We start from the raw sequence: 18,745 nt of genomic DNA, 5'->3' as shown, positions 1-18,745 counted from the left end.
TGTTACGTGCCTTCCTTTGAAGATTAGCTGTCATTCTGTAGGTATTTGGGAAATAACTTGCTTTTAGGTGGAATTCCAATGGAAATAGGGATGCTGAAGAACCTTACTTTGTTAGATTTGAGTGTAAATAGACTCATTGGTCCTACCTCCTATGCTTGGAGAGTTAACTGCCGTCACAAAATTGTACGAAGTAATCACTGCTTGGATTTTGAACGCTAGTGAATTTGGTGGCTAATTTGCGTTAATTGGCTTCCCTTTTTCATCTCTTTTTAGAGATCTTCATTCCAATGGTTTGACGGGTAAGATACCTCCAGAACTTGGTAAGTTGAAGAATCTTGTAGAGTTACGATTAGATAGGAACAGGCTTGAGGGACAAATTCCAGGAGTTACCATGTCAAATTTCTCAGCAACTTTACATACCATGTAAGTTATATTTGTATTATTTTTTATTTATTTTCTTCAAATGCTATGGCTACTAAACTTCTGTTTCCTAGTTAAGATATTATTAAAACTTCTCCACGTCATCGACAATGTCTTTTTCCAAGGAAAATATTCTTATACATCATTTCTCACTTCATGGACATATACAACTACCCCACCTAGTAGGACAAGTTTGGTTATTATTGTTATTTGTATGGACATATGCAACTCGAGAATAAACAATGAAAAATGACCTTATGTTTGTTTTTTAACTTAGTCGATCCAATCAATATGAACATTTCTCTTGGTAATTGTTGAAATTTTTTTACAATTAATTTTCAGTTGTCATTGGATTTTGACTGTCATCGACCCTTATGTGGAGATGGTTTATTTGTTCGATTCACTTAACAATCATAATCGTTATGAGGACTAGAAATATGTAGTGGATATGAGTACATATTTTTTTAATTAAGCATGTAATTTATTACTCATATGTCAACTCTTGTTGTACGAAGAAGTTTGAAATTGTTCAATTCGAACAAGGAAAGGAAAGGGAAAATGAATCCTATGTGTGAAGTTGTAAAGGTTTGTATATTATATACACACACATATGTTTACTTGTGATTAATTAAAAAATATTTAAATGTGTATTATTCATTGACAATTTTTTGTTAACATAGGGTCCTCGACAACCTCATGCGAAACAATGTGGATTTTATGTGATGAAATTTATAAGAGAAATTATTGAAGGAAATGCTACCCGTGCGAAAGATTCAATTATCTCAATGGTAATATTTGACATATTCTCAATTTTCTTAAATAATTTCTTTTATTTGATTTTGCTTCTTCATTATTGATTTTTTTACTAATATAATCGGGGTTTCTTAGCAGTTCATGAAAATAATTTACTCTAACAAAGAAATTGACGAAGTGCGCTCCGAATGGGCAAATCATTCAGGTTTGTCTAATATTGGTCCGAGAGTACTAGTCAGGAGCATAAAGCCAATACAAAAGGATGAGGAGGTTTGCATCACTTATATCGACTTGCTGGAACCTATAAGGTATTAAGTGCTGGTACTTGTTGGCTAGAAACGATAGAAGGTTCTAACTTGACTGTACTTAAGTTTCCATGTTTGATTTTACTTTTTGGGTACCATAGTAACTTTCTACACCCTTTCAAATTTTAGTTCATTGTAGAATACAGCTAGATACAAGTGATCTGATTCAGCTTTCCTCCAATGTCCTTTGCACGATTGGAGAGATGATACTTTGCATAGACAATTCTGACTATTAAAGTTTTTCTGAAAAAAGATTGAAAAGAGAGTTCAAAAATCGAGAATCGACTCAAAATTCCACTTAGGATTGTTGGTTTTCTCATTCACACTGCTTGTTGTCTTATTTCAGTCATCGGTGATGTTAGAGGGCAGGGGTTGATGTTGGGAGTTGAACTTGTGACCGATAGAAAGGAGAAGATGCCTACCAAGGCAGAGACAGTAGTCTTGTTTGAAAAACTCAAGGGTATGTTTCTCCACTTTTTCTTAACAAACTTCTTGTTACTATGCCAAACTTGCTTGTAAACAGATCTGGGAGTTTTGCTCGAGAAAGGAGGCCTTCAGGGTAATGTTTTTGGTATAAAGCCATAGATGTGCTTCACCAAAGAAGATGCAGTTATTCTTCGAGACTACGGAATATAAAAGGAGAATTGTTTAAGATGCAGGTGTTTTTGATGCAAGGAATGAACTTTGTTAGGTTGTGGATTGCCTTGCTAATGTCTACTTATGATTAATTAGTAAAACTCTGATATGTCCATTCTTATTGATGTATAAAGGAGCATAAGATTGTTTAATTCAACCAAGGAAAACAAAGGGAAAAAACAAGTTACATGGGAAATAATAAAGGTATGCATGTCTACTTATGATTAAATTATAAACAATTAAACATGTATATTAGACATTTACAATTTGTTTTTAACATGATATTAGACATTTACATATCATCTTTTGATTATTTTTTACTAATCTAATCTATGTCTTTGTTCACAGTTCATCAAAACGCAGTACTCTAGAAAAGAAATTGATGAAGTGCGTTCCGAGTGGGCAGAATGCATACAAGACTATATTTATGACTAGGTATGTAAAGTTATATAATGACTAATACACATTTCAGTATTTATGACTAGGTATGTAAAGTTATAATGCTTACAAGGCAAACTCATTCTTATTTCAGTATTTCTTCTCTCTCTCTCTTTATATAGTTCTTCTTTTCAAACCGAAAAAAAATCACAATATTTTTAGAGTCCATGAAATCCCAAACAATCTTCAAATCACAATATAAATCACAGTTTGTTCAATTTATGTCAAGCTTCTGTTCTCTGAATAGTGTGTCTAAGCTTAGCTTGATCCAACCCGAACTGTTTGATTCTCCTTATTGATGTTCATTGTTAATATTATCAAAGATATAGATTTGCATCGAGTTTGATGGAGGAATAAGATCCATTCTGTCTGGAATTAACATGATGATGAGATCTAACTCAAGATATGCCACTTATTGCATTGGTGAAGCTATGTACCATTACCAATCTTCAAATCTGATTTCATCTCTTCCCTTCTCCAACTGCAGATATAGTCAAGTTGATTTCTTAAGGAAGAAATTCTACTTGTATAATTGCACCCTCATTTCAAGTCTTGTCTCAATGAAGAGTTTCAGTAAAGAGTTTCAGTTTAGGTGGTAGTGATTATCAGTTTAGAAAATCATATTCTAGATTGCATAAAGTGATTAACAGTTTAGATGGTTTAATGGATTAGTTTGTTCTGACTTTTTTATAGAAATAATGTTGAAACTAGTTTCGTATACTGCTTTGAGATTTTTTGTGGTTTTTATGCAAACTGTACATCCTCAAGCTTTGAGATCTTACTAGAGTATTGCTGCTGTAATGTTGAGACATAAGGTACATGACTTCGATCCTCTATGATTTCATCTTTCTGTTGCTGCTGTTAGCTATTCTAGCTGCTTTCACATAATACATGGTTCAAGATATAATGTCAAGTTTATATAATATTCATCAACTTTTTTCATGCTCACTTGCTTGACTACTCATGAAAATGTGAAGCGGCAACGTTTCTCGTGCTTATTTGACCATTCTTTTACTTCAACATTTCAGAAGGTCAAGATTTATGTACTTCACAATTTGGTTTCCACTGTGCAAAAGATGCAAAGCTGCAAGAAGTTTATAATTGTTTATACCTGTTGATAAGTTTTCTACTTTTGGGGTTTGTTTGTTTCAATTATCACTTTAGTTTGTAGTGGTTTATTAGATTATCCGTTTTAATTATCAGTTAACGTTTGCAATGATTATCAGTTTATACATGCATGTTTCTACTCTTTTTCTATGGCTTTAACTATATTTTATTTTCATAACAGGGAGAAATTGCTGGGTTTGCAAGCTGGGTATGCAGAAAAAGAACCAGTACGTGAAGATTGTTGCACATCCGATCCTGACTTGATTTATTCAGAAAAAGGACAATTTAATTTACATGGTTGTGATCTTATAAACTTAATTTTGTGGTTTCATCTTTTGTGGTTGTCATGATTGGATACTACTTGTGGTCATGTTTGGATAGCTTGTAGTAATTGTATAGAATTGTTTATAAACTTAAGTGAATGTACACATGTACCGGTTTTTGGTTGAGACAAGATGTATATATAAATTAAAGACAACTGATCGAATGTATATATGTTGAAAACTATTTTTGTGAATGTATAAATGTTGTACCAATTTGTGTGCAATAGCCATGGTTTTAACCGTTGTGAAAAGTACATATATATAGACATGCAACTGAATGTACAAAGATAACGATTTTTTAACCGTTGTGAAAAGTATTCTAAGACAATGGTTTTAAACTAAATTTTGAAGAAAGACAACAGTGTATATGTTGTTAAAAGTATATCTGCGATTAAATTTTTGCAAAACTGGTAATTACAACGGTTATATACTGTTGCAGAACTATTGTCTTTGGTATTAAAAGACAACACTTTAAATCCGTTGCATGACTGTTGTCTAATGTGGTCAAAGACAACGGTTTTAAACCGTTGTCTTTTACCGCACATTTAACAACACTGTCAGTTACAACGGGTTTGAAGGGTCTATGACAACGGATTTTAACCGTTGTCTTTTAATGTTTTTGTTGTAGTGAAATCGTAACAACATGTTAGAGAATAATAGATACTCATCAGAAAATATTCCTTTATTCTGACATATACATGCAATCGAACCTTTCTATGCCTAGAGGAGGACTGCTATATGTACTCCATCACCCGACATATATATTCTGACATTAGACATTCTCTGACGCCTCACTATTACGGAGATTATAAGGATTAGTATATAAATGGGTCCTCTCCGTTGGTTAGATGTGTAAAAATTTACACTCTCACATGTGCGCATACGTCTCTAGACTACTGTTCGCCTTCTTCTTCATTTCATTACGGTTCTAACTTGAGCACATGCTTGTCCACATCAAGAAGGTCTTAGTCTCCTCACAGTCAACCGCGAGCGAAGCGACCCTCTCAGTATACCATCGTCTTCACTATGAAAATTAGTTAATTTGGTAACAAACACTCGCCATTGAATTCGGATCCACAAGTAGGAAATCAGTTAATTTGGTTCCTGATCAGTCATTATCCGAGCAAGAAGGGCTGAAAACAGCCTGCAGCTACTGTTTCCTCACCAACGAGCAAGCGCCAAAGGAAGATCACATCATGCTCCTTCACGATCCAAATTAATTCGAGGAAAAATTGACCCATGCACATTTATCGCTAAAACGATAGATCAATAATTATTTCAAGGGTTACGTTCCGGACTCGTGTAAAACCTGCAAGTTTGGCTTTCCACCACCTCTTTCAAATTTCGGAAGGCAGACACAAGTGGTCCGCGAGCACTCTCATGTCGAGCTTATAGATACAGCAATGATTGAGAAGAAAACCTTGGATGAGCTCAGTAACTATTTCCCTTCTCAAATGGTGGTCATCCCACATTGCCAGACTGAGCCAAACACTACATGAATCGCCGTAAACATCTAACCAATTATATCGACTAGCTAGCGCAGTGGTCCTTCATGATTATATTCATGCATCCACCTCTCTAATCAACACAAGGAACAGGAGAATTTAAAGCGGCTGTCGTCTCTTAATCCACAATATGGGACGTCGATCGAGCATGATTTAGCTGTCTAAATCCTTTGCTCTGACCTCTCTTCATGAATGAGATATACTCGATTAAGACAAGGAGAGGAAGAGGAAACCCCAACGTGGCCCGTGCCCACACCACGGTGACTCGGCGAGGACAACGCAGTCGGCAGCCACCTGCAGGAAGGTAGAAGTCCCGAGAGGTGCGGAAATGGTCGAGTGGCGTCACTTGGCCCATTCTCTCGATCGAGGGCCGGCATCGTAAATTCGTAACGCATGTGAGCATTGACTTATCATCATCATCTTCCATGGCCAGAAGTGCATCTTTCTTCCTCATCTAGCTGTGAGTTTTTGCCATGTACTAACTCTGAACTATGCTAATTATAACCGGTGTTTGGATACTGGACGGCCCTCATGTTTCATCGACTTCAGCCTCAATATCTCACGCACAGAGATCGATAAGGACAGCCCATGTGACAGTTTCTCCTCCACCCTTCTCTAACTAATCCCACCTTCCTCTGGATCTTAACAATAAGATTTTCGATTCATGTTGAATATATCAACACTAATCTATGCCGGCCTAATGAGGCGTGCAGCAGCATGCAGCTCCATGTGGCAATTGAACTTTATGCATGTGCCCTTGCTTCCCTTATTCTTATCCAGCCTTGCTGGAGTAGGGCCATCCTTCACTTCACCTCCACAGGGAGACTATTTGTACCGTACTCATGGAACTTATGAATACCTTCCTTGTACATACAAGGCGATAAATTAAAGAGATCCTAACTATTATACTTGTTTGCATGCTATTGTTCCTGTGCAGACAATAGCATGAATTTGTTGTCAGAATGATCAGCAAACCGTAGCATTCCCTGAACTTCTCCAGGAGCTCATCTTTCAGCTGGCCCTTACACAATAAATACAGCTCTGTTTTCTCAATTATTGAGACTATTCAGATTTATACTTGTAATTGCGACATAGTAATAAGAGTGCCATTTTCACGTCAAAACAATCTCGAGTGCTTTTTGATAAACTTCACATGCCATCAACCCACATGACGTTGTTAGGAGGGGAAGGAGCCTCTCTGACCCACTCTCATGTACTAATTTCGATCAGTCCAACGCAGCTCTTCCTCCTCCCAGTCAGAACTTATCAACATCCTCGTAGCAGTGAAACTTGAAGGAGAGAGGATGATCGACGACCACAATGAAGAAGTAGTTTTCTGATTACATTCAATGTACTGCACCCTTAGTTGTGCAGTAGTTGGAATTCCTCCAAAAGATTGATGGTTCAATGACCTGGACTAGGTTGTCCCATAGCTAGGGGTAGGTTTTTAATGCATTGAGCCACTCCCATCCAAAGATGGGTACCGGACATTTCCCGAGCTTATATGACTGCGAGGAGTTCGTTGAGCAAATACAGAAAACCGAGAACGTTCTCTGGTTTTTCTCAGCAGGAGTTTAAGCGAGGAAGAAGGAAAGAAAGAGGGAGGTCAAAATGCCTGCTAAGTTGCTCAAGAGTTTCGCCAGTGAAAACCCAGATTTAGAGAAGCAAATTGGCTGCGTTGCCGGGATTTTTCAGATGTTTGACCGCCACATCTTCTTCGCGAGGCAGCGCCCCAATCGCCACAAGCATAAGAAGTATCCTCCAGGTACCACCAATCCAGCTGCTCTCTGTTCGTTCTAGTTTAAAAAAAAAAAATCATAAAGAAAATTTGAAGACCATTCATGGAGATCTTGATGGTTTTCATGTCTTGTAGATCATGCTCTTCGGGACAGCAGCAGGCATGAGTCAGAGTCAATCCCATACATGTCAGAGATTCTTCAGGTATTCTCACTGTTTCAGTATACTACAAGTAGTATTTAAGTACGCTAAATAGAAGATCCTGAATTCAGTCAGTATTACGACGCAGGAGAAAAACCTGACCAAGTATTGGTACGAAAATGAGAAAGCTTCGATGGAATCTTCAAGAGCTTCTTGCTCCTCTGCATCCAGCTCTTCCTTCTCTTCTCTGGAATTCGACAAGTTATCTCACAGAGATATGTGTTCCTTTGATAAAACATTCTTTTCTGAGAGGACTCTGAGAAACTCATCCAGTTTCAGGAGTTCAGAAGTCGACTGCAAATTTGACTCCAGAATTAGCGGTCCGTCCGCTAAGTCTTGCCGGCGATCTTCTGACCTCCTCGATACTCTTCGAGAGGCTGAGGTCTTCACTGTCAGAACTTCCACCACTGACAAGGTGAAAAACCAGGCTTACAAGCACCAAGACTCCCCCAGGCCTTCTTGGCACACGGCGACCAATAAGCCAACCAATCTCGATGAAGCAATTAGACTATTGATCGAATTCAAGAAGGCGCCTTGGAGCTCTGCTGATCGTGAAGCAACAGATGCCTCGATCACTCAAGTGTTGCAGGACGAGAGGGGGCTCTCTAAGTCTACTGAGAAAATGAGAGAGCTTCCAAGACTGTCACTCGACAGCAGGCAAGCTTCTCAAAGGAGCACTTCGAGCATTGTTTCCAAAACAAGTTTAACTTTCGAGGACTTGGACAAAGCAAACAAAAGTCCACGCATCAATAGAGCTGCCAATCTGCTTCAGAATCTTAGTAGCAGCCAAAAGAGACATCCTGGTGTCGTCGCGAAGCTGATGGGCATAGAAGACATGCCTGAATTGAACTCACCAGCTCAAGTAGCAGTCATGAGAAGAACAATGAAAGAAAAAAATGATCTTGTTCCTCAATCCAATCGAAGCAGAGAGTCGATCGTGTCGAAGCCACCAGAAGACCATCATCATTCATTGCTGAAACAATCCGCAAGGGTCCTAAATGAAGCAGCTCCTTGGGTCTTGCATGAGCAAATGCCAACAAGTAAGGATCTCAAGGCATTCAGGCATATGGTGGATGCTATTCGTGCCCAGAGGCTGGCGAAGAACACAATTCCCAAAGGAAACAATCAGAACGTAAGGTCACTAAAGGTCAGAAAACAGCCAACTAAAGCAGGTGATACACCTAAATCTTTCGAGCCTCCAATTGTAATTATGAAGCCTGCAAAGGCTATCAACAGGGCAGATGCTTCAAGTGACTCAGTAATGCGACTGGAAGGCCTATCAACTCTTCCTAAACTCCACACCAGTACACGAAGAAAAGGTTATGCAAGCATCACAGCTGACAGAGAACTGAGTCCTAGAGTTACAGACAACCAATTCAGTAGGAAGCCTACCACAAGTAATAATTCACCCAGATGTCAATCCAATTCAACGCAGCTTCAGGGAGAAAATCTTGGGGCATCACCTAGAACTTCAAGCGCTCGGAGCCCCAGGTCTCCACAAAGGAAAATTGAAGCAGAGAAGAAGCCATGTTCACCGACCAGTAGGAAACCAGTTGAATCAGTTTCTCCAAGAGGCAGACTTAGGCCGAAGCAATCACAAGAACGAAAGAACAGAGACCAGGTTGATGAAATTATATCTGAGAGAAGGATTGCTAGTTGCCGGGCTGATGAAACTTCACTAGATTTGAACAGAAGCAGCGTGTCAGCACTACATTTGACTCTTCTGCAGAAGAACATCCTGCCCCTATGCTTAAATAAGAAGGTATGTAGATAACTGAATTTGCAATTGCAAGTACATAAATGATTTTTGTTTGTTTGCTTGTTTGTTTCCAAACTCTTGCATTTATAAGTAATATTTTAAATTATCCAAGTAACTTATTGGTTTGACATTCTTCTGCTTCAGCAATCCGTAGTATGCATGCATCAAGATGCATCAGAAAGGGAGCTTGCAAGTATAGCCCCTAAACAACCCAGTCCTGTGTCGGTCCTTGATGCTTCATTCTGCCAGGATGAGTTTCTACCTTCCCCTCTGAGGAAAAGCTCTTACACAGTCCAAGGTGAGCAATTATTCGCCTATATTGAACAAATGCATCTTTGTCAGATTGTTGATTGGGGCTAATTAGCTTATGAATTAGGAAAATCAACAACGATATCTTCTAACCAAGATACTTCTTCAACAGATAATGGACCGTGCGCATCAAGCCTTCTCACCTACCCAAGTGAGAATAAACTCGGAGATACTGAGAAACTTGCACAACTCAAAGTGCTTAGCTCAAATGAGCACGAGGAACAGCAAGCGTGTGACTTCATTAACACAAAGTGTAACTTGCAAAACCCAGATAACAAGTACATTTCAGACATACTTCTTGCAGCAGGGTTTTTAAAAAGGGAAATCGCGATTCCATCTCAGAAACATATAAATCCTGATATATTTCGTGTTGTGGAGAAACAGCATGGGCACCAGAATCCGGATGCAGAAAGGATTCACAGGAAGCTTGTTTTTGACGTGGTGCGTGAGATTCTAGCTCACAAGAGGGGAGGGCTCGCCTGCAGGAATCCTAGTGAGTTTTTACTGCGGGGAAGGAGAACGCTAAGTGGGCAGCAATTGCTGGGAGAAATATGCTCCGAGATCAAAGAACTTGAAGAAGCTGGGAACTCGAGGTCTACCACCTTCGAGGACGGTGTGGAACTCATATCAAACGAGGACATTCTTGGTCGATCTGAAGGGTGGGAAGACTCTGGCATGGAGAAAATAAGGGTGGGAATGCAGATCGAAAGGTTGATACTTCAAGATTTGATCAATGAAATTGTAGGTGAAGCTGGTTTACAAACCCAGCGAACTAATATATGCAGCTAGTCTGTCAGCATTATACATGTATTAAGCTTTACTAATGGGATTACTGTCTTCTTCAATTCTATTAGTTTCCCTTTTTTTTTCAATAAAATTTATTAATTTGACTTGTAAGAAAACAATGGTGTGCCTTAAACTGAAATGATGTTCCAGTTCTCAAATGAACAGACTACAAGGTCCAACAATTCAATCAGCTTTTCTAACCAAATCATGGGCATCTATCTAATTGAGGTTGATTATACCAAAGATTCGACAATATCTATTTGTACAATTAGTATGAGCTAAGATCCAGAGTGGCTTCCACTCCAGAAGAACAATTAATACTAGACAATAGCATTCAATACTGAGCATCTAAGAACCTTAGTTTCTAATAAAACTTTTAACAAACACTTTGAGAAGTTTCCTACTAAAATATTTGTTGGAATTATTTTATTTTATCAAAAAGATAACTTTCGAGAGAAACGTTCTTTTCTTAGGAAAATCAAAACAGTTGGTGCCAAATTGGTTGGCTTTCCTATTAAAATACTTGCAAGCATCAGCTTTCAAAAGTTTCACCAGAAGAAACAACACCACATGGTCTTATAATAATCATCTCGAGTAATAAATATATATAAAAACCAACAATAGCAGAATGTAAACCTCTGCATCCCTTTAAATGGTCGCATTAGTTTTCAAACAAGTGGTGCCACTTGGAGAATCGAACATTGATTCACCTCCTAAATGATCCTTTTTTTTTTCCTCCTCAATGTCTTTATCTTCGTCTCCATGAATTCCCTTCCACCACCCAAAAGCAAAAAAAATCCTTCATCTTAAATTGAAATTTTAAATTAGTCATATGTAAATATTTCGTTGTTAAATCTCTAAAAATACATAAAATTGTTTCTATATGGTATTTCCCATAAATTTTAAGGACCAAGTAGAAGCGTACAAGGATGATTGATGACCATTTTAGAGAATACCTGTGTGCCTTCGATGATAAGTGAAGCTCTCACCATCTTGGGAAATACGCATGATTCTTGATTGATGACACTCGGACCTTTATGGGCCCTTATGGGACGGATTCTTCATCGATAACGGATCGAACTATTGGACGGCCGATAATGGCCACGGAAGATGCATCGAACGGCGATCGAAGTGTCCACGTTTTCTACTCGAGCGGGTACCGTTGGGAAAAGGAGTTCCGACAAGCGGCGGGGCCCGGTGACGCCATCGCAGGTGACGTGTCACAGCCGGCCGAATCCAGCGGAGATCTCCCTGCCTTGTCGCGCGATGACGACGTCACTATCCCACCTGCGGATAATCGACACGCGTCCCACGACGGCGCAACTTGCCCTCATGTGCTAGCTGTCATTAGGTCGCCGTCGCCTACGTGGCGGAGGAAGGCGCCCCACCCACGCGTCCCTTCGCTTTAACGATGTCGCGCAAGTTGAGGGAGGCGACTTCTTCCCCCCACTGCGTTCTGAAGGCGGGCTCGGGGCACGTGGTCGCCTGCCAGGACGAGCTAAATTCCTGAGTCATCGTCTCGCCTTTTTTGACCGTAGGTCAACGTTCGGCAATAGCCGTTGATCGTTGCTTTGACGGACGGACGGACTGAGATGGAAGATTATACGTGTTTAGTTACGCGATTGGAGGAATATTGTGGGGCCCGCAACTCCGCCCGCACCGTGATTTGATGCTAATGCGATTTCAGAGCTGTTAAGAAAAAGTTTCTGCACGTACCAGTCGATTAATTGTGGCTTATGCGGATATGAAGCGGCGGGAGGGAGGGCGGGCGCATAAAAAATCTGGTGGGAGGAAACAATCATCACCATTCACGAGGGCAGAGGGACAACAGGATGACGAGCGTGGCTCGTCCTTTCGCAGCTCGACACGTGTCATAACTCCGACGCGAGGACCCACCGGCGGGGTCGTCGAAGAGTCGTCGCGCCGATTGTTTCGCGACAACGCATCTCGCTCCAGGCCACCGTCACGTGGAAGTAATGGGTTGTCCGTTTTGGACGCGTGTCGCGCCGTGATGAATCCAGGAGACGTGGAGGGAGTTTCGGGATCCCCAAAAAGGCATACAGCCGGTGCCCACCTACGGCCTCTCCTTCTCTGCTTCTTCTTTGCCTCTTTCGCTCGCCTTCGTCCTCCCTCGTCCTCGTCATCTGTTTTTTTCTCTAATGGCGTCGGCGGCCTGTTTCATTCCTCTCTCAACCACCTTCAGCTTCTGAAGGGACTTATTTGCTTCATCCGAAGAGGAAAGATCTTTACTCTCTGTTTTCTTCGCCGCCGGTATCTCATCTTCAGTTCTTCGCTTTGTTCCTCGTCGGTTTCCCAATAAGATCCTTTCATCGATCTTGAGTCCAGAGAGAGATGTTAGATCTGGTGGTTTAAAGTCCGAGCATGCTTGGATAAGATGACTTCTTGATGGTATTTTCGTAGTTCCATTGGATTTCATTTTTCCGGCTTCTTCGGTTTCGGTTTGGATCTCCTGTTGGCGGTGGGCGAGAGGAAGATAGGCAATGGAGAAGTCCCCGAGAGACTTTTTGCGTAGATTCGTTGGTAATAGTTTCGTGGGCGAGCCAACAGAGGTAACGGAAGGGGACACCGGCGAGATCGAACTCAGCCTCGGTCTCTCCTTGGGTGGGTGCTTCGGCGCCGACCCCAAGGGAAAAAAGCTGGTCCGTTCTTCCTCCGTCGTGTCCTTTTTGACGCTGCCGAGGGAGCCGGAGTTCCCGGCTGTCTCCGCCACCGCCTTGACGAGGACGAGCTCTCTGCCAACGGAGACGGAGGAGGAGCTGAGGAAGCGGAAGCAGATACAGAGTTTGAAGAGGTTGGAGGCGAAGAGGAAGAGATTAGAGAGGAAGAACTCCGTCAGGTCGGGGAAGCCCGGCGATAATCCGGACGAGGATGTCAGCGGAGGGAAAGGCTTAACTGCATCGGCTTCCGAGCAGACGGTAGCTAACAATGTCCACCTTGGATCGAAAGGCGGAAGCTACCTCTGCACGAGAAATGGCGTTACGCGGCATGGCCGACCAACTTGGGCGGTGGCACAGCCTCTTAAAATGGCTGCCACTCGGCCGGCAGACGTCCCCGTGGCTTTTCCTCCGATCTCGCAGGGGTCTATCGGATCTCAGGGGAGCTGCATCAGCTGCACGGCCGACTTAGAAACCGCAGCTTCTCAAGGTATTTGATCGACATCAACATCTTTGATTAATTACGCTTCTATTTCAATCGATTCCTGAACAGATACGCATTAATTACGCTGCTATTTCGATCGACTCCTTAAATTGCCGATGCTAATGGCTCAGAAATTGAATCGAAGCAGATGCGAAATTGTTTGCGAATTCTATGTCGTTCACAAAGATCCATCTTGTTTATGATTCCAAAACGGAATTGTTTCTTCCCAAATCCCAAGCATGCTCTTCAATTTTCTTCTCCCTAAATACCGCTTGCTCTCTGCCAGGGTCGCGCTCCTCAATGCTCCACTCCGCAGGCAATTCCAACAAGAACAATGACACAGCAACAAATCCTCCAGCTTCATGCGCCGGGAAAACTCAGCTCAGCCCGCGAAGTGAGGATAGAGCACGGCCGAAGGCAGCCGGCCCAAGAGCAAACGGCGCGAAGGAGATGGAGAGGAAGATGATGGAGAAGATGCCGTTCGTGTCGACGCAAGGGGAGGGTCCTAACGGGAGGCGAGTGGAAGGGTTCTTGTATAAGTACCGAAAGGGGGAAGAAGTGAGAATAGTGTGCGTGTGCCATGGCAGCTTCCTCACCCCGGCAGAGTTCGTCAAACACGCCGGCGGCCTCGACGTCACCAACCCTCTCCGGCACATTGTCGTCAACTCCTCCCCCTTCGCATTGTGACATCGATTTAATTTCCTCTCCGAACTGGTACTAAAAGGAGATGTTTTGATTTACTCCCGACTTCTTCCAATCATAGGAAAGTCAATCTCAAAATCTTTTAGATTTGATACAAAACTCGATCTGCTGGATTCCGTCAATGATACGCCTAATCTTTCTGTTTAACGTAGACATCGAGCAACTCGATTTCCTCGAAGGTACGCCTAATCGCAGAAGCAACGAGCAGGCACGTCTTTTATTTTTTGGTTTTTTGCAACTCCATGGGAAATGTAAATTGTATTTTATTTAAATGTTGATAAAAGAATTTTTTTTGTTATTTAAAGGTATTATTCTAATATGGTATTTTAAAAGTCATATGGTATAGATTGAGTCACTTTTTTTTTTAATACAAATACAAATTTTTGCTTTATTTCATAACATTCTAAAAAATAATTAATTGTTTTCACACAAATATTAAGGTTGAATATAAAGCTAAGTAATAAACAATCTAATATTCAAATTTATTTAATAATAATTTTTATTTTCAAAAATAAGACATCTAATTTAATTTGGAGAAGACTTAAATAAGATAATATATATAAAAAAATCATTAAACGAAATAATTTTAATATGAAGATATTTAAATTGATATTTAAGAGTGAGAAATGTGAAAGGTGTAGAATTAAATAAGATAATATAAAAAAATCATTAAATGAAATAATTTTAATATGAAGATATATAAATTGATATTTAAGAGTAAGAAATGAGAAATATGAAAAGGGTAGAGAAAAGAGAAAATTGTATGATAACATATATGCTTGTATGTATATCTTACAAAAGAAAAGAACATATGATTTAATATCATATTTATAATTGGGTACCATACATGCATACATGTACAAGGATATTTTAATAATATCATATTTATATATTAATTATATGTATGTACATGCTTGCATTATAATTGGAAGATAGAAATTTCTAGCTGGTCAGATTCTGGGTAGGGGTGTAATCGAGTCGAGCCGAACTCTAGGATGTTTGAGTTTGACTCGTTTATAATCGAGCCGAGCTTGAGCTTTATTTAACGAATATATTCATGGCTCACAAGCTTTTATCGAGCCTAAACGAGCTTAATAAATATAAATTATAAATTTAAATATTTATTAAAAATTAAATTATATATTTTAAAAAAATTATAGTATTATGGTTAAAATTTATAATTTTATTCTAATTAATAAATTTAATATATTTGTCTATGTTTTTCATAAGTAGAGTGTAAAATTTATAAATTTAATATCAAAACTATTATTATTTTTATTTAAAAATTGATTCATGAGTTTAACGAACATATTTACGAGCTAACGAGCCGAATATTGTGAAACTTGAGCTTGATTTGTTTATCTTAACGAGCTTAATTAAACGAGCTTTTATCGAATTGAACTTCAAATAGTTCACGAACGACTTGATTAATTTACATCCCTAATTTTGAGCAACAAGATTTACTGTTTATAATTACCGTATTTGTCATTCTATAATTCAAATTCCTTTTATAATTACAATAATTGTATATTATATTTGTCACAGTTTTTTCTATAAATAGTTTATATAATTTATATAAATACTTCTATTATAAACCGATGAAATTAAATAATAATAATTATTTTTCAATTTTTTCTGGTTCCCTTTGTTAAGAAGGGATAATAGAACATTAAAGTTGATTTATTAATCAACTGACAAATTAATATGAAAAGATTTATTCTCATAATGACGGTTAATGACGGTTTTCAATGCCGAATAAATCTCTTTTATGCCTTGACAAATCTAACAAAAGGTTGAGTTTGCTTTTCAGTCGGTTGAAACATTATCCAAATAACGGTTTAATAAAGATATCATCAATTTAATCCTATGTTTTATAGTACATTGAAATATTAGTTGATTTACTATAATTAAAAAAATACATTATTACAGTGAATGAGAGTTAAATTTATTTAAAATAGTGTTATAAACGCGGGAACATATATGATGTCCTATTGTTTCGTTCGTTCGGGCTCCTCCTCTCGAGAAAGCTTGGCTTGTCCTTTTGACTCATGAGATCTAGTATCTTGAGATGTAACACCAATTAGAGTTTGGGCCGATTTGTCGGTACGATCCTTCCAATACTTAAGTCAATCACTGATAACGGGAAAGATAATGGAGTAAAGAAGAAAAGGATAGGAGTTTGGTGGAGAAGAGATGTCTTCGCTTGCTTGCGAGAAAAAGAAGACCAATGTACCTATGACTTATCTCCTTCCACTCATTATATAGCCTTGTGGAAGAGAATCTCCATGTAACCCATTGGCTATCAATTTGAGGAGTGATTAGGGGACTAAATCCAACAACCGTCACTTGCTTCTTTATTCATTGATCGCCACGTATCATTAACTAAAAACTTTGGAGCCCATGATGCTAAGTGGAAGTGATACTCAATGCTCAATGGAAGATAGCCATATTGCTCTAGAGAATTTGGACATATTGCTCGACGGATCTAATCATATTGTTTGAGAGAACTTAGACATATTGTTGAACGGATCTAGCCATATTGCTTGGGAGAGTAGAGTGATTTTTGAAGTACTGTTTCGTATACCGTAGCAGCATCAGTACCGAGCCATACTGTAGCATGCAAGAATTTAATGGTCACTGTAGCATACAAGAAGTATTACTTGGGAGATAGATATAATGATGCGGCGATATAGGGAAGCCCACTTGGCATAGGGTCAACTACTAAGGTAGAGGTCAAAGTTAAGGTGGTCAACATCCAGGTATCAAAAGGACGAACGAAGGGCAATTGTAATGGTTGATCGGGTCAGTCAGGACCCGACCGATGGGAGACATATCCGAGCATACCTCCTATTCAGCTCAGGATGATACGTAAGACAGTCGATGCTTAGTACGAAGCATGTAGTAGGGCATCGAGGGAGACTGGATAGCTTGTCTGAACGGGAAAAGACATGTTACTACACAGCCACCACACGGAAGAGCAATTGAGATCGACAAAGCGGAGGGCTCCCGACCGAGTGGTTACTCTGCTCGACCAAGCAACAGGATTAATGTAATATCTCTCGACATCATTTTGGGAGATAGTGTCGTTGATACGAGGTATGGTCGACAAGCGGATCGTACAGTGGAAGCTCCTACTGTCTTGTCAGGGATATGCATATCCTGTTAAGGTATGATGTCAGAGGTACTTTCTTGACAGATCCTTTTATATGACATATTGGAGAGTGTGTCCATATCTCCAGAGGCGTGTACGTCGCCCACCAGGGCTCTATATAAAAGGGGTCTATCATCGACGGAGGTACGTGTTATTACTGTTTGGTGCTAATTCTACTATTGATCCGCTTCTTATACAGTTCCGGTGATTGACTTGAGCATCGGAGGATTAACGTTGGAACCTCTTTCCTGCCTCGACATTGACATTACTTGTTTTATAGAACGAAGTGAGATCTACAGTCGATAAACAAAGCTACCATATGACTAACTTTCCACCTTTCTATTTTAAGACAAGATCACAATCCATAGAAATCTTTGGCACTAGAGATGTCACAGATAATCAATGTTTGATATGATAACATAATTTTTCAATGCAAAACCATCATAGGGAGTTCCAGTCATACTAAGCCAGAGTTACAATTGAACAAAAATGAATTTCTTAAAGCACAATAGCATTAAAAAAAAGAAGAAGAAAAGGTTAGTATGTCAGCCTTACCACACGTGCAGAGTTATGATGGCATCTTCTAGCACTGAAGTTATTTATTGATAAGGAATGCTTGATTAACACAATGTCGCAATCAATTTGTTAAATACCAATGCAACATAGGAATAATCAACTTAGATAAAGAATAGCTATTTAGATTTATGATGATAGCAGTATTTCCAAGTGCTGGAAGATGAATCTGACTTAATTTGCTAAGTGCAAGTTCAATATAGGTATAAGCAACTTGCATGAAGAATAGTTATTTAGATCCATGACTGATGGTAGTATTTATTAGTGCTGTAAGATAGATCTAACTTTAAGCATGATGTAAAGAAACTTACGTAGGATGAGCACCAGCCAACAGCAGTAATGCCTCCTAGATCATCCTCAAATACTGCACACTTGAGGGTTTCCTTAAATTATCTGTTCCAATCTATCTTCTCAGTGCGATTTTGTCATACACTTGCAAGACAAGTTGCTCAGTGCCAGTGAAAATGCTCGCATTTGACCTCGTAGTTCGACTACCCGTCATCCGTCCGTATCACGAACATCCACATCAGTAAGCCTCCGTTGGATCCTTCTAAAGGGCAGTGATTGAGATCGAGCCTTTTGGAGGGAAGGTAACTCCAGTGGCAGATGGAAATTTGGGCAGCGATGGAGGAGAAAGGACGACGAAGGCTAGAAACTTGTTGGAGTCCGATGCCACAGACGCCCTCGGCTCTCCTCACACCGAAGCATGACTACCATGACGCCATCGATCGATTGATCGCTTCTCCTTCTCTACAATGTGGAGAAGCGATCTGCGAGTTCCATCGCCATGGGGCGATGCGGTTTCGCTGCTTCTATCCCCCCTCTTCCTCAGCTCTCTAGGCGTTGATCGATCTTCGTATCTCAATTTCAAGTCTTTTGCT

At 39.8% G+C, this 18,745-nt stretch overlaps 2 protein-coding genes across 2 annotated transcripts; both read left to right on the top strand.

The window, feature by feature from the left end:
- Positions 1-7,001: 7,001 nt before the first annotated feature.
- LOC121974597 (protein LONGIFOLIA 2-like) lies at positions 7,002-10,437 on the top strand. The gene is made up of 5 exons (XM_042525736.1): positions 7,002-7,252; positions 7,361-7,428; positions 7,514-9,187; positions 9,329-9,482; positions 9,606-10,437. Exons 1-5 carry the CDS (start codon positions 7,099-7,101, stop codon positions 10,280-10,282), a joined length of 2,727 nt encoding a protein of 908 aa, XP_042381670.1. The 5' UTR covers positions 7,002-7,098; the 3' UTR covers positions 10,283-10,437.
- Positions 10,438-12,366: 1,929 nt separating this feature from the next.
- LOC121974596 (ninja-family protein AFP3-like) lies at positions 12,367-14,178 on the top strand. The gene is made up of 2 exons (XM_042525735.1): positions 12,367-13,444; positions 13,725-14,178. The coding sequence occupies exons 1-2, from the start codon at positions 12,781-12,783 to the stop codon at positions 14,123-14,125; spliced, it is 1,065 nt and encodes a 354-aa protein (XP_042381669.1). The 5' UTR covers positions 12,367-12,780; the 3' UTR covers positions 14,126-14,178.
- The last annotated feature ends 4,567 nt before the right edge of the window (positions 14,179-18,745 follow it).

The sequence above is a fragment of the Zingiber officinale genome, chromosome 4B (assembly GCF_018446385.1).
Source record: "Zingiber officinale cultivar Zhangliang chromosome 4B, Zo_v1.1, whole genome shotgun sequence".
In the NCBI taxonomy this organism is placed as follows: Eukaryota; Viridiplantae; Streptophyta; class Magnoliopsida; order Zingiberales; family Zingiberaceae; genus Zingiber; species Zingiber officinale.
Note: the sequence above shows the minus strand (reverse complement) of the source record. Positions and strands in the feature narration are given on the sequence as shown.

Coding starts and splice junctions, on each gene's coding strand:
- LOC121974597 (XM_042525736.1), top strand. CDS start 7,099: ATGCCTGCTAAGTTGCTCAAGAGTTTCGCCAGTGAAAACCCAGATTTA. Junction 7,253..7,360: donor GCATAAGAAGTATCCTCCAG/GTACCACCAATC, acceptor CATGTCTTGTAG/ATCATGCTCTTCGGGACAGC. Junction 9,483..9,605: donor AAGCTCTTACACAGTCCAAG/GTGAGCAATTAT, acceptor CTTCTTCAACAG/ATAATGGACCGTGCGCATCA.
- LOC121974596 (XM_042525735.1), top strand. CDS start 12,781: ATGGAGAAGTCCCCGAGAGACTTTTTGCGTAGATTCGTTGGTAATAGT. Junction 13,445..13,724: donor AGAAACCGCAGCTTCTCAAG/GTATTTGATCGA, acceptor GCTCTCTGCCAG/GGTCGCGCTCCTCAATGCTC.